The sequence below is a fragment of the Octopus sinensis genome, linkage group LG10, assembly GCF_006345805.1.
Source record: "Octopus sinensis linkage group LG10, ASM634580v1, whole genome shotgun sequence".
NCBI classification, from domain to species: Eukaryota; Metazoa; Mollusca; class Cephalopoda; order Octopoda; family Octopodidae; genus Octopus; species Octopus sinensis.
The window spans coordinates 19,947,183-19,959,682 of record NC_043006.1 but is presented as its reverse complement, the minus strand read 5'-3'; the positions used below and the strand labels follow the sequence as shown (position 1 = coordinate 19,959,682).

At 39.1% G+C, this 12,500-nt stretch overlaps 1 protein-coding gene across 4 annotated transcripts in view; it reads left to right on the top strand.

The window, feature by feature from the left end:
• LOC115216697 overlaps positions 1-12,500 on the top strand; it is a 223,727-nt gene that overhangs the window by 58,158 nt on the left and 153,069 nt on the right. For all 4 annotated transcript variants that reach the window (XM_036506329.1, XM_029786224.2, XM_029786227.2 and 1 more), the window contains exons 3-4: positions 5,666-5,721; positions 6,410-6,491. In XM_036506329.1, coding sequence (XP_036362222.1) covers positions 5,666-5,721; positions 6,410-6,491 — 138 coding nt within the window. The remainder of the gene's footprint in view (positions 1-5,665; positions 5,722-6,409; positions 6,492-12,500) is intronic.

Sequence of the window (12,500 nt, the reverse complement as noted above, 5' to 3'; positions counted from 1 at the left end):
ATTGTTGGTAAGGATGTTGAATAAAAACTGCATGAGTGGCACCCTGACGGGAAAAGAGAAAAAGGGAGCGAGAGAGGAAGAGGAAAGGGGGATAGAAAAAAGATTAATGTGTGAAGAGAGAGAAATGGATAGTAATAGAGCTGGGTAATGGTAAGAGTGAGTAATACATATCATTAATAAATGATAGAGGATGTGTTAATGGGGAAAGTAATATTTGTGCACGTAGTGAGTGTGTATGCATTTGTGGCAACAGTAGAATGCAGCCAAAGCATGGTGTGTAGTTAAGAAGTTTAGCTTGCAACAGTGTGGTCTTGAAAGATATGTAGTGATGAAATAAATGATGTCATATCTTATATGTCTCTCACTTTCTCCTTCTCTCTGCAATGTGTGTGTGTGTGCATGTGTGTGTGTGTGTGTTTGCTATATATCATGTTGTACGGTTAATCCTTACACATTTTTCTCTCCGTTTTTCCTCTCAATCCTTTCTATCAAAGAGTGTAGGCTCAAAATATCAAAGATTTTTCCATTCTTCCCGTGATGGTGATGGTGACCCCCTTCGGTCAGACACTGACCATGGGTTTGCACCTAGAGAGTTACTCTCTGAGGCACAAGTCTGGGCAAGGTTGTTTTATTGGAAGACCAGCAGTCGCCCATGCATACCGGCCTCCCCTCTCCACGTCACCGATGTTGTCCAAGGGAAAGGCAAGGACCGATACAGCTTGGCACCTGTGACGTCGCAACTCATTTCTACAGCTGAGTGAACTGGAGCAACGTGAAATAAAGTGTCTTGCTCAAGAACACAACACGCAGCCCGGTCCGGGATTCGAGCTCACAACCTCAGGATTGTAAGCTCGACGCTCTAACCACTGAGCCACGCTGTTAAATTAATACACCTGTCTTTCTTTTGTTTTTTTATATGTATAGGAGTTACCTGCTTAAGTTTAAATGCCTTGAGCACTATGAAGTGTATTCTATATTCTATCTGTCTCTCAGGAATCCACTCGTGGGATTCAATACGCTAAAAAGAACAGCTAGGTTCTATAGCCACAAAATTGGGGATAACATCCCGACAGGAACGAAATGAAAAAATAAAAACTTTTACTATCTAGTTTCCTGGACCAATTGGTTTCTGATTTTAGTTTAGCAAATAAATAATATTCGCTAGGTGAAATCTTCATCAACAGGTACACCTTAGATTAAATATATAAAACACAAGGCAATCAACTATGTGCTTCTTGTTTATACATACTCTTTACTCTTTTACTTGTTTCAGTCATTTGACTGCGGCCATGCTGGAGCACTGCCTTTAGTCAAGTAAATCGACCCCGGGACTTATTCTTTGTAAGCCCAGTACTTATTCTATCGGTCTCTTTTGCCGAACCGCTAAGTGACGGGGACGTAAACACACCAGCATCGGTTGTCAAGCAATGCTAGGGGGACAAACACAGACACACACATACATATATATACATATATACGACATGCTTCTTTCAGTTTCCGTCTACCAAATCCACTCACAAGGCATTGGTCGGCCCGGGGCTATAGCAGAAGACACTTGCCCAAGATGCCACGCAGTGGGACTGAACCCAGAACCATGTGGTTGGTTAGCAAGCTACTTACCACACAGCCACTCCTGCCCCTAATTTTTTCAAACTCTACTTTGCAGATGCAGCTCCTCGTCAGCAATAAAAAAATGCCAACTTTAAAAATTTGAGAAATTATCCAAAGACTTACAATACTTAATCATATCAAAGGGAAATGGAAGTTAATAGAAATTTTCACTTCCAGTGGCTTAGCGTGTAAAAATTTAGTCCAACGACTAAGTATTACTTGTAAAATACAGTGTACATTTAAACACATAAGGAATCCACTCGTGGGATTCAACATGCTAGAAAGAACAGCTTGGTTCTATAACCACAAAATTTCATTCCTGTCGAGATTTTATCCCCAATTTTGTGGTTATAGAACCTAGCTGTTCTTACTAGCGTGTTGAATCCCATGTGGGGATTCCTTATGTGTTTAAAAGTACACTGTATTTTACAAGTAATACTTAGTCTTTGGACTAAATTTTTACACACTAGGCCACTGGAAGTGAAAATTTCTATTAATTTCCAGTTCCCTTCGATATGATTAAGTATATATATATATATATCATCATCATCATCATCATCATCATTTAACGTCCGCTTTCCATGCTAGCATGGGTTGGACGGTTCAACTGGAGTCTGGGGAGCCCGAAGGCTGCACCAGGCCAGTCAGATCTGGCAGTGTTTCTACAGCTGGATGCCCTTCCTAACGCCAACCACTCCGAGAGTGTAGTGGGTGATTTTATGTGCCACCGACACAGGTGCCAGACGAGGCTGGCGAACGGCCACGCTCGGATGGTGTTTTTTATGTGCCACCGACACAGGTGCCAGACGAGGCTGGCAGACGGCCACGCTCGGATGGTGTTTTTATGTGCCACCGACACAGGTGCCAGACGAGGCTGGCAGACGGCCACGCTCGGATGGTGTTTTTATGTGCCACCGACACAAGTGCCAGATGAGGCTGGCGAACGGCCACGATCGGATGGTGTTTGTTACGTGCCCACAGCACGGAGGCCAGTCGATGTGGTACTGGCTACGGCCACGTTCGGATGGTTTTCTTGTGTGCCACCGGCACTGGTACCACAAAGATACAAATTCCATTGATGTTCATCTATTTTGATTTGGTTTGATTTTTGATTTTGATTTTATATATATATAGGCGCAGGAGTGGCTGTGTGGTAAGTAGCTTGCTAACCAACCACATGGTTCCGGGTTCAGTCCCACTGTGTGGCATCTTGGGCAAGTGTCTTCTGCTATAGCCCCGGGCCGACCAATGCCTTGTGAGTGGATTTGGTAGACGGAAACTGAAAGAAGCCTGTCGTATGTATATATATATATGTGTGTGTGTTTGTGTGTCTGTGTTTGTCCCCCTAGCATTGCTTGACAACCGATGCTGGTGTGTTTACGTCCCTGTCACTTAGCGGTTTGGCAAAAAGAGACCGACAGAATAAGTACTGGGCTTACAAAGAATAAGTCCCGGGGTCGATTTGCTCGACTAAAGGCGGTGCTCCAGCATGGCCGCAGTCAAATGACTGAAACAAGTAAAAGAGTAAACGAGAATATATATATATATATATAATATATATATATACAGTATCTCACTGAAGTATGTATACCCCTAAAAAATTTCATGGTAGTTACGGTGCATTTGTCACTATTATCTTCACCTGGTTGTCGCCATACTTGTTAAATAACATCTGACCCAAATAAGTTGATATTAGTCTTGTCAGGAAAAAGAACTTTATTCCAAAACACCTTCCATTCACTCACATAGGTTTTGGCAAAAGAAAGATGACTTGATTTATGCTTGGTAGTTCTTTCTTTACTACCCACAATGGGCTAAACACAGAGGAGACAAACAAGGACAGACAAAGGGATTAAGTCGATTACATCGACCCCAGTGCAAAACTGGTACTTAATTTATCGACCCTGAAAGGATGAAAGGCAAAGTCGACCTCGGCAGAATTTGAACTCAGAACGTAGCGGCAGACAAAATACCGCTAAGCATTTCGCCTGGCGTGCTAACGATTCTGCCAGCTCGCCGCCTTTATTTATGCTTGGTAGTGTGGAGCGGTTTCCTACAAGTTCATGAAGACCACACTGGTTCAAACTTCAGCAAACTGTTTGGGCAGATACACTCTTTCCACTAACAGAAGACACTTTTTGGGCCAAAGATGAAGTAATATGACACCTGTCATCCATCATGCAATGTTGGATGTGGCAAATATCACATGCAGTTAAAATAGAAGGACAACCTGGATGGTCTTTATTGCTTAGCTGTCCAGTAGCTTTGGCAACGGTGTTTACACTAATATGTATTCTTTTGCTTATTAACTCATATTCTAAACCATAGACACGGCGAACTGGCAGAAACATTAGCATGCCGGGCGAAATGCGTAGCCGTATTTCGTCTGCCGTTACGTTCTGGGTTCAAATTCCACCGAGGTCGACTTTGCCTTTCATCCTTTCGGGGTCGATAAATTAAGTACCAGTTACGCACTGGGGTCGATGTAATCGACTTAATCCGTTTGTCTGTCCTTGTTTGTCCTCTCTGTGTTTAGCCCCTTGTGGGTAGTAAAGAAATACATATTCTAAACCATTCTTGAGCAAATTAAAAATAATTTTCTTCAAATCTTCAGACAATTCTTTTCCTTTTGATGTCATTTTAATCGCAATGAAGATTTTCACCATGGTACACAACTCGGAATTCCTGCAGATGCAATAACAATGACTGGTGCAAAAATTCCAGTAGAAATAATTTATTAGAATTGAAATTATCAGCAATATCTGAATTTAGTAAAACAAAAAAAAAGTGGATAAAATATTGAATATAGCAAATTTCCTTTTGGGTGTACATATTTTTGTAACGTTTGAAAATTAATATTTCGTTCATATCTTTGGAAATGTTTATTGTTTTGTGTTCCAAGTTTGTATAATGTTTGGATGTATAATATATTTTATTCATTAAAAATTCTGTTTGATTTCCTTTGATATTATCAAAGTAATGGCAATTTTACTGAAATTTTATAGGAGTGTACATACTTCTGTGAGATACTGTGTATGTGTGTGTATATATATATATGTATATGCACACATACACACACACATATATATATACTAGCTGATGTACCTGATAATTCTCGGGAAAGCAGGGCTTATCTCTTGGTTCCATTCTCATAATTGTTTCACTAATCCAATAACAACAATACAAATTATGTAGCCCTTAAAACGGTTTTTGTGCATTTTCAGAGAATACCAAACTGTCTTACACAGGGTCTTGTCTTTAGGAATTCCCAATAAGTTATGAATACCCATATTGTGAAGTCAGTTATGTAATAACATGAAGTTAGTTACCTGATAGTAAGAATTTGGATCTTTTCCCTTTGAATGGCAGATTGAGAAATTAATTTTTTGTAACTAAACACTTTCAAACTTTGTACACTGGTAGAATGTGTCATATAAAACATCTTTTTCTCTTAGTGTTGTTGAGAAAAGTTTATATTTTCAAAGTTATTTTGTGTTAAAGTAGTTGTATTTCGGTAAGTTCAACCAATCAATGACATGTATTCAGCTGAATAAAATTACTGCCGTTGAATGAAAATTAAAAACATTTACCATCTCAACTATATCCCAGACCGATGGTTTCTAACTATTTCCAGCAAAAAAAAATATATTTGCCGAAGGCAAGTTTTCTTCAGTGGGACAGCCTTAATAATCCTGATGCACAGACTGTCTATATGTATATATATATATACATGCATAATCCAAAAAAAAAAAATGTCGAACACAATGAAAAACGAAAACATAAACACAAAACCAAGGAAATGGACATTTTTCTTAAACAATGAAAAAATAGAGTACAAGACATACAACACAAGGAACATTCCCCTTCTTCAGCTGCCTCTGTTTCATCTACTCTGCGTTACCCATATATGCATGTATATATACATATAGATGTAGGTACGTACATATATGTATGTATATATGCTTATGTTCTATTTATTATTTTGTTATTATATAATAGAACGCACGCATCCACTTCTAAGTATATATTAATATACGTTTTTGTGTTCTTTCAGCTTCCGATGTACCTGTTCAATTCCTAAATGAAAATTATAAAAGTTTACCACAAGAGGTAATCATTCCTCATATCTCTTTCTACTTTTTTAAAAATAAAAATGAAATTTTGTCATTAAAAAAAAATACATTAAATATTTAGAACCATAATGGCCATTGCCAGCCTCGCCTGGCCTCTGTGCCAGTGGCACATAAAAAGCACCATCCGATCATGGCCGTTTGCCAGCCTCGTCTGGGACCTATGCCGGTGGCATGTAAAAAGCTCCCACTACACTCACGGAGTGGTTGGCGTTAGGAAGGGCATCCAGCTATAGAAACATTGCCAGATCAGACTGGGCCTGGTGCAGCCTTCTGGCTTCCCAGACCCCAGTTCAACCGTCCAACCCATGCTAGCATGGAAAGCGGACGCTAAACGATGATGATGATGATGATGATAATGCTAGAAAGATTTATTAAAATTTTACAAAAAGATCAAAAGGATATCACTTTAAAAAAGTAAATCTGAGAGGTAGCCAGGAACCGAAGTTCCCGATGGCATAGCTCTGACACTACCCGTTGCCAGCGTCCCCACCACGGTGAGGAGGGGATGGACTTTGGGGACGCACTAACAATTTTTGAATATCTTCAAATGCTTACAAAAATTTATTTATTGAAAGTTTTGTGATCAAATAAATATTTATCCATAAGAAGTAAGATGAAGTAGCTTGCTTAATTTTTACCCTTGAATGTTTTTTGTGTATTTTCAGTTAAAAAAATGGAGCACAGCTGATGTAGTTCGATGGCTAGACCAACAGGGCTTGGCAAAACAGTTTGCTGTGATATTTAATGGTTAGTTCTTTATTGTTTCATCTTTACTGCTTCCAGAAATGGCACATGAATCTTAATGAGGGAAGAAGTGTATGTGTGCATGTGTATAATGTGTTTTTATGTGTATATGTGTGTGCTCGTGTATGTATGTGTGTGTGGTGGATGTTCTTTTCTTTGTGTGTATATGTCTGTGTAAGACTTTTTTTTTATTCCTCTTTTAGTCAGGAAGGAAGGCACTTTTAGTCAGGAAGGAAGGCACTTAGCCAGGAAGGAAGGCACTGTTGGGAGAATGAAGAACGTATCTTTGAAACAGAGTCCTAGTCTGAATGCTTGCAACAGAGTAGTCTCTTCCAAAGATACCCAAGGTGCTAGGTGTTAGCGTTAAGTAAAGTAATAAGTAGACCTTGAGATGAATTGAATGCAGGATGCAAAATCTCAGGACATATACCGTAGTGTATGTCCTGACAATATACCAATTCACCACCCTGGGTTGGCATATTTTGTTTTATTAACTCTAAAAGAATGAAAGGCAGAGTGATTATGGTGGGAATTGAACACAGAACGTAGAGAGTTAGAACAAATGTTGCAAGTCATTTCATCCCAAACCCCAACAACTCTGCCAACTTGCTGTGTGCAAGCACATGCACACGAATGTGTGTGTGTGAGTTTTTCTTCACCTTTGCTTATTTCATAGTTTTACAATAGCGTATTTTTTCACATCACTATACAGATGGGACAATCCTTGTCAATATGGACATTTACATATTAAAGGAGTAATAATTTGATATTGGTGGCCATGCATCTGTCAGTTTCTCACTCTCTCGCTCTCACTCAATAAACACACTATACTTGTGTCTTCCATTCTAATTTTTGCTTTGATTAAATTTCATCACCATCCCTCCATTCATCTATCCCTCCATTACTCAATATATGGGACAGTTTAGTGGAGGCACAATGGCCCAGTGGTTAGGGCAGTGGACTCGCGGTCATAGGATCGCGGCTTCGATTCCCAGACCAGGCGTTGTGAGTGTTTATTGAGCGAAAACACCTAAAGCTCCACGAGGCTCCGGCAGGGGGGGGGGTGATCCCTGCTGTACTCTTTCACCACAACTTTCTCTCACTCTTACTTCCTGTTTCTGTTGTACCTGTATTTCAAAGAGCTGGCCTTGTCACTCTCTGTGTCACGCTGAATATCCCCGAGAACTACGTTAAGGGTACACGTGTCTGTGGAGTGCTCAGCCACTTACACGTTAATTTCATGAGCAGGCTGTTCCGTTGATCGGATCAACCGGAACCCTCATCGTCGTAAGCGACGGAGTGCTTCCATCCATCCATATGGGACAGTTTAATTTTTGCAACCATCCATTCATTATCAAATATGTGGCACTGTTTCATTTTGCAGTTATCCATTCATTATTCAATGTGAGATAGTTTACTTGTGAAAGCAATAAATTTTGCATTTTTATTGCTAACTTTTCAAACATGCAGTAACAAATGGAGCCTAAGTTTTGTTCAACCAGAAAACTTAGAAAATGTAGTGTGTTAAATACTTTTGTCCACACAACAACACAATTGCTTTAACAAGATCTGAATATATGATACTCTTTTACTCTTTTACTTGTTTCAGTCATTTGACTGCTGCCATGCTGGAGCACCGCCTTTAATCGAGCAAATCGACCCCGGGACTTATTCTTTGTAAGCCCAGTACTTATTCTATCGGTCTCTTTTGCCGAACCGCTAAGTAACGGGGACATAAATACACCAGCATCGGTTGTCAAGCAATGCTAGGGGGACAAACACACAAACACACACACACACACACACATATATATATATATATACATATATACAACAGGCTTCTTTCAGTTTCCGTCTACCAAATCCACTCACAAGGCTTTGGTCGGCGCGAGGCTATAGTAGAAGACACTTGCCCAAGGTGCCATGCAGTGGGACTGAACCTGGAACCATGTGGTTGGTAAACAAGCTACTTACCACACAGCCACTCCTACGCCTATAATGATATATAGTTTTAATCTTCTATAATAATAAATGTGAAATTCTGTCTGTCCATCCATCCAAGACTCCTGTATCTTGCTTCTCATAGACATATTATATGTTTCTGGATTCAGGATGATCCCTGGATTGAAAATCTGCCCTTCATTTGGTTCTTGAACATCCAGCATTGAGAGCAGGTCTGGATGAGGATCTGTTGTATGCTAACAGTTGAAAATTCAAATGTTAGGCGCTGGAGTGGCTGTGTGGTAAGTAGCTTGCTAACCAGCCACATGGTTCCGGTTTCAGTCCCACTGCGTGGCATCTTGGGCAAGTGTCTTCTGCTATAGCCTCGGGCCGACCAATGCCTTGTGAGTGGATTTGGTAGACGGAAACTGAAAGAAGCCTGTCGTATATATGTATATATATATACAAGTGTGTGTGTATATGTTTGTGTGTCTGTGTTTGTCCCCCTAGCATTGCTTGACGACCGATGCTGGTGTGTTTATGTTCCTGTTACTTAGCGGTTCGGCAAAAGAGACCGAGAGAATAAGTACTGGGCTTACAAAGAATAAGTCCCGGGGTCGATTTGCTCGACTAAAGGCGGTGCTCCAGCATGGCCGCAGTCAAATGACTGAAACAAGTAAAAGAGTAAAGAGTTAAAAGAACTCCCAAAATTTGTGATCTTGCAAGTTTTTCATTTAACCCTTTACTGTTCAGATTACTCTGTTAAATGTAATGCTTTTTCACTCAAATTGTTTTGAATTAATCCTGCATTATCTCATAGCTTTGAGGTTTCAATAATGTGATTATTTATTTTTAGAATGTCAGTGTAGGTTAGGTGTGAGAGGCTAGATATGGCTAGTTCAAATATAAAACTTGTAGAATATTTGGGCCGGATATGGCCCGTTTAAACACTAAAGGGTTAAACTGAATTTAAAGTAATACAATATTAGTATGGTACCAATAATTGCTTTATTATTATTGCTGTCCGCATGGAAATTGGCTTTTAAGCTAGTCAATTATAAGACTAAGAGTAGGTGCAGTATGGTCAAGAAGTTAGCTTTGCAACTATGAGTTCCTGGGTTTGATCTCACTATATGGCATCTTGGTGAAATGTTAGCCACTTACTCCTTTATTCAGGAGTAGGTTATTCAATTATCAAGCTGAATCTTCATGGTTGAACAACAAAGATACGGCCCCAATGAAGGATGCTCTCAAGATCTCCATTTATAAAATCAGTGCAAGCTTGGCATGTGGTGATTGGGTTGAGCAGGAGTGATGCTGCATGGTTGGGGAAAGTTGGAGAGGAAGGGTCATGAGTGTAGGTAGGTGTTGTTGGATGCGGTTGCAAGAAGGTCATCAAAGTATTGAAAGAAGAGAATTGGGAACAGAAACAAACCTTGGGACACTCTAGAGTTGGTTGAAAACAGGACAGAAAGAACTTCATGAACACGTACTTTAGTAGGGTGGTTTGACGGAAAGCTAATAGATGGGAAATGGGTAGAGCCCATAGGAGATTTGAATGCCAGACATGGTTGTAGGTTTGCTGTTATCTAGAACAAGAAAACTGTTTTCATCAAAGTTCTCTAAAGCAAGAGCCCGTTGGTGAATGACATTGTCATTCCTGTTGTTATCTCAAAGACTTATTGTAACACATGGTGACATATGAGAGAGAAAGCTTTGTTACCTGGCATAATAATGGAACTTTCTCTAAGATATTGGTATAATAAGTTGGCTTACTTTCCATTGTTTAGCTGATTTGATACACTTAAACATCATTTATTCCATCATTCCTCATTATCTTGTTAAATTGTACAGCAGACTCTGTTCTTTGATACATCTTGGATACTCATATATTTGTCAGTAGAGTGGGTTTAGTAATCAGAATTTACAATATAAATCCATTTCATCTCATCTTACTAGTTGGTTTTTCACTGGGTATTAAGTAACTTGATATTAGATAACAGCAAAAAATATTTTTTGGCAAATGTGGAAAAAATATTTTTTCCACACCTGTCATCTCTGAAGAGCACATGGTATTACATAACAGTATTATTTAATGTCTGGTTAATTAATACCTAGTGCAAAACTGATTGGTAAGATCAGCTGAAGTGAATCTATAATACTGTATTCTTTAATTAACATATATATATATATATATAAAAATAATATATATATATATATTAATTAAACCTCGCTAAGTTAAATATTTCAATCACCTGAAGAATGATTGTAACTCGAATTTTTACGAATTGGACAGCCATGAAACGATCGTAGTGTTATACTAATTATCTTTTTTTAATAATTTTGATATATATTTAAAATAATATAAATTAATTAATCTTATGTATTGGCTTAAGTTTTTCATTGTATGATTTGCCTAATAGTGGTTTTATCTCTAATTTAATATGATATATATATATATATATGTGTGTGTATGTGTGTGTGTGTGTGTGATTATTATTTTCGATGTGTCAGTACTGAAGATGATGTATGTTAGACAAGAAGATTTGTAACGGGGTGAATAGGTTTTATACAGCTTGGTCGCATCTGTTGCCGTGGAAACTGTAATAGTTTCTAAATCCTCTATTTTAACACTATTCTTAATGTTGGATTTAGACCAGCAAACTTCTTGAGGCATAAAGAAACAAATTTTCACGTAGCACTTGAGTTAAAGAAATATGATTGATGTGGCAATCAAGTGCTCTCAGCTGCGTTAGAAATATTACACAAAAAAACTTAAGGACGTGAATGTAAAAAGGAAGGGTGACAACAAGGCAAATACAAGAGAAAACAGCTAAATTGGATGGAACTGTCAGAAATTTAAAGAAGATATAGTTTTAAGTTACACACACACACACACACACATGCATCTACATACACACAAACACATACACATATGTATGTATGTATGTATTTGTTTTCTTTTATTCTTTTACTGTTTCAGTCATTTTACCGTTGCCATCCTGGGGTCATTTGACTGCGGCCATGCTGGAGCACCGCCTTTAGTCGAGCAAATCGACCCCGGGACTTATTCTTTGTAAGCCCAGTACTTATTCTATCGGTCTCTTTTGCTGAACCGCTAAGTTACGGGGATGTAAACACACCAGCATCGGTTGTCAAGCAATGCTAGGGGGTCAAACACATACACACAAACACACACACACATACATATATATACATATATACGACGGGCTTCTTTCAGTTTCTGTATACCAAATCCACTCACAAGGCGTCAGCAGAAGACACTTGCCCAAGATGCCACGCAGTGGAACTGAACCTGGAACCATGTGGTTGGTAAACAGGCTACTTACCACACAGCCACTCCTATTACTATTAATATGTACGTTAAAAATATAATTTTTAACGTCCAGTGAAAAGTACATGGAATTACTGATCAGAAAAATTCATGAGGTGACAAACAACTAATTGTAGTCACAGATGTTAGATACTGATCGTTTTGGGTTGGCCATTAATTGGAACTTCACTGAGAGCTAATACAGTATCCGCCTGGATAATATATCCCTCCAAACCCACTTTTAAGTATATATAAGGTCTAATCAATAAGTATCCGAACTGTTGCCATAGTAATGAAGCTAGAGCACACAGAGGGAAGCCACTTGGCACAGATTGACCTTGAACTCTGCTGTGTATACTCTTACTCTTTTATATGTTTCAGTCATTTGACTGTGGCCATGCTGGAGCACCGCCTTTAGTCGAGCAAATCGACCCCGGGACTTATTCTTTGTAAGCCCAGTACTTATTCTCTCGGTCTCTTTTGCCGAACCGCTAAGTGACGGGGATGTAAACACACCAGCATCGGTTGTCAAGCAATGCTAGGGGGACAAACACAGACACACAAACACATATACACACATACACATATATATATATATATACATATATACGACAGGCTTCTTTCAGTTCCCGTCTACCAAATCCACTCACAAGGCATTGGTCGGCCCGAGGCTATAGCAGAAGACACTTGCCCAAGATGCCATGCAGTGGGACTGAACCCGGAACCATGTGGTTGGT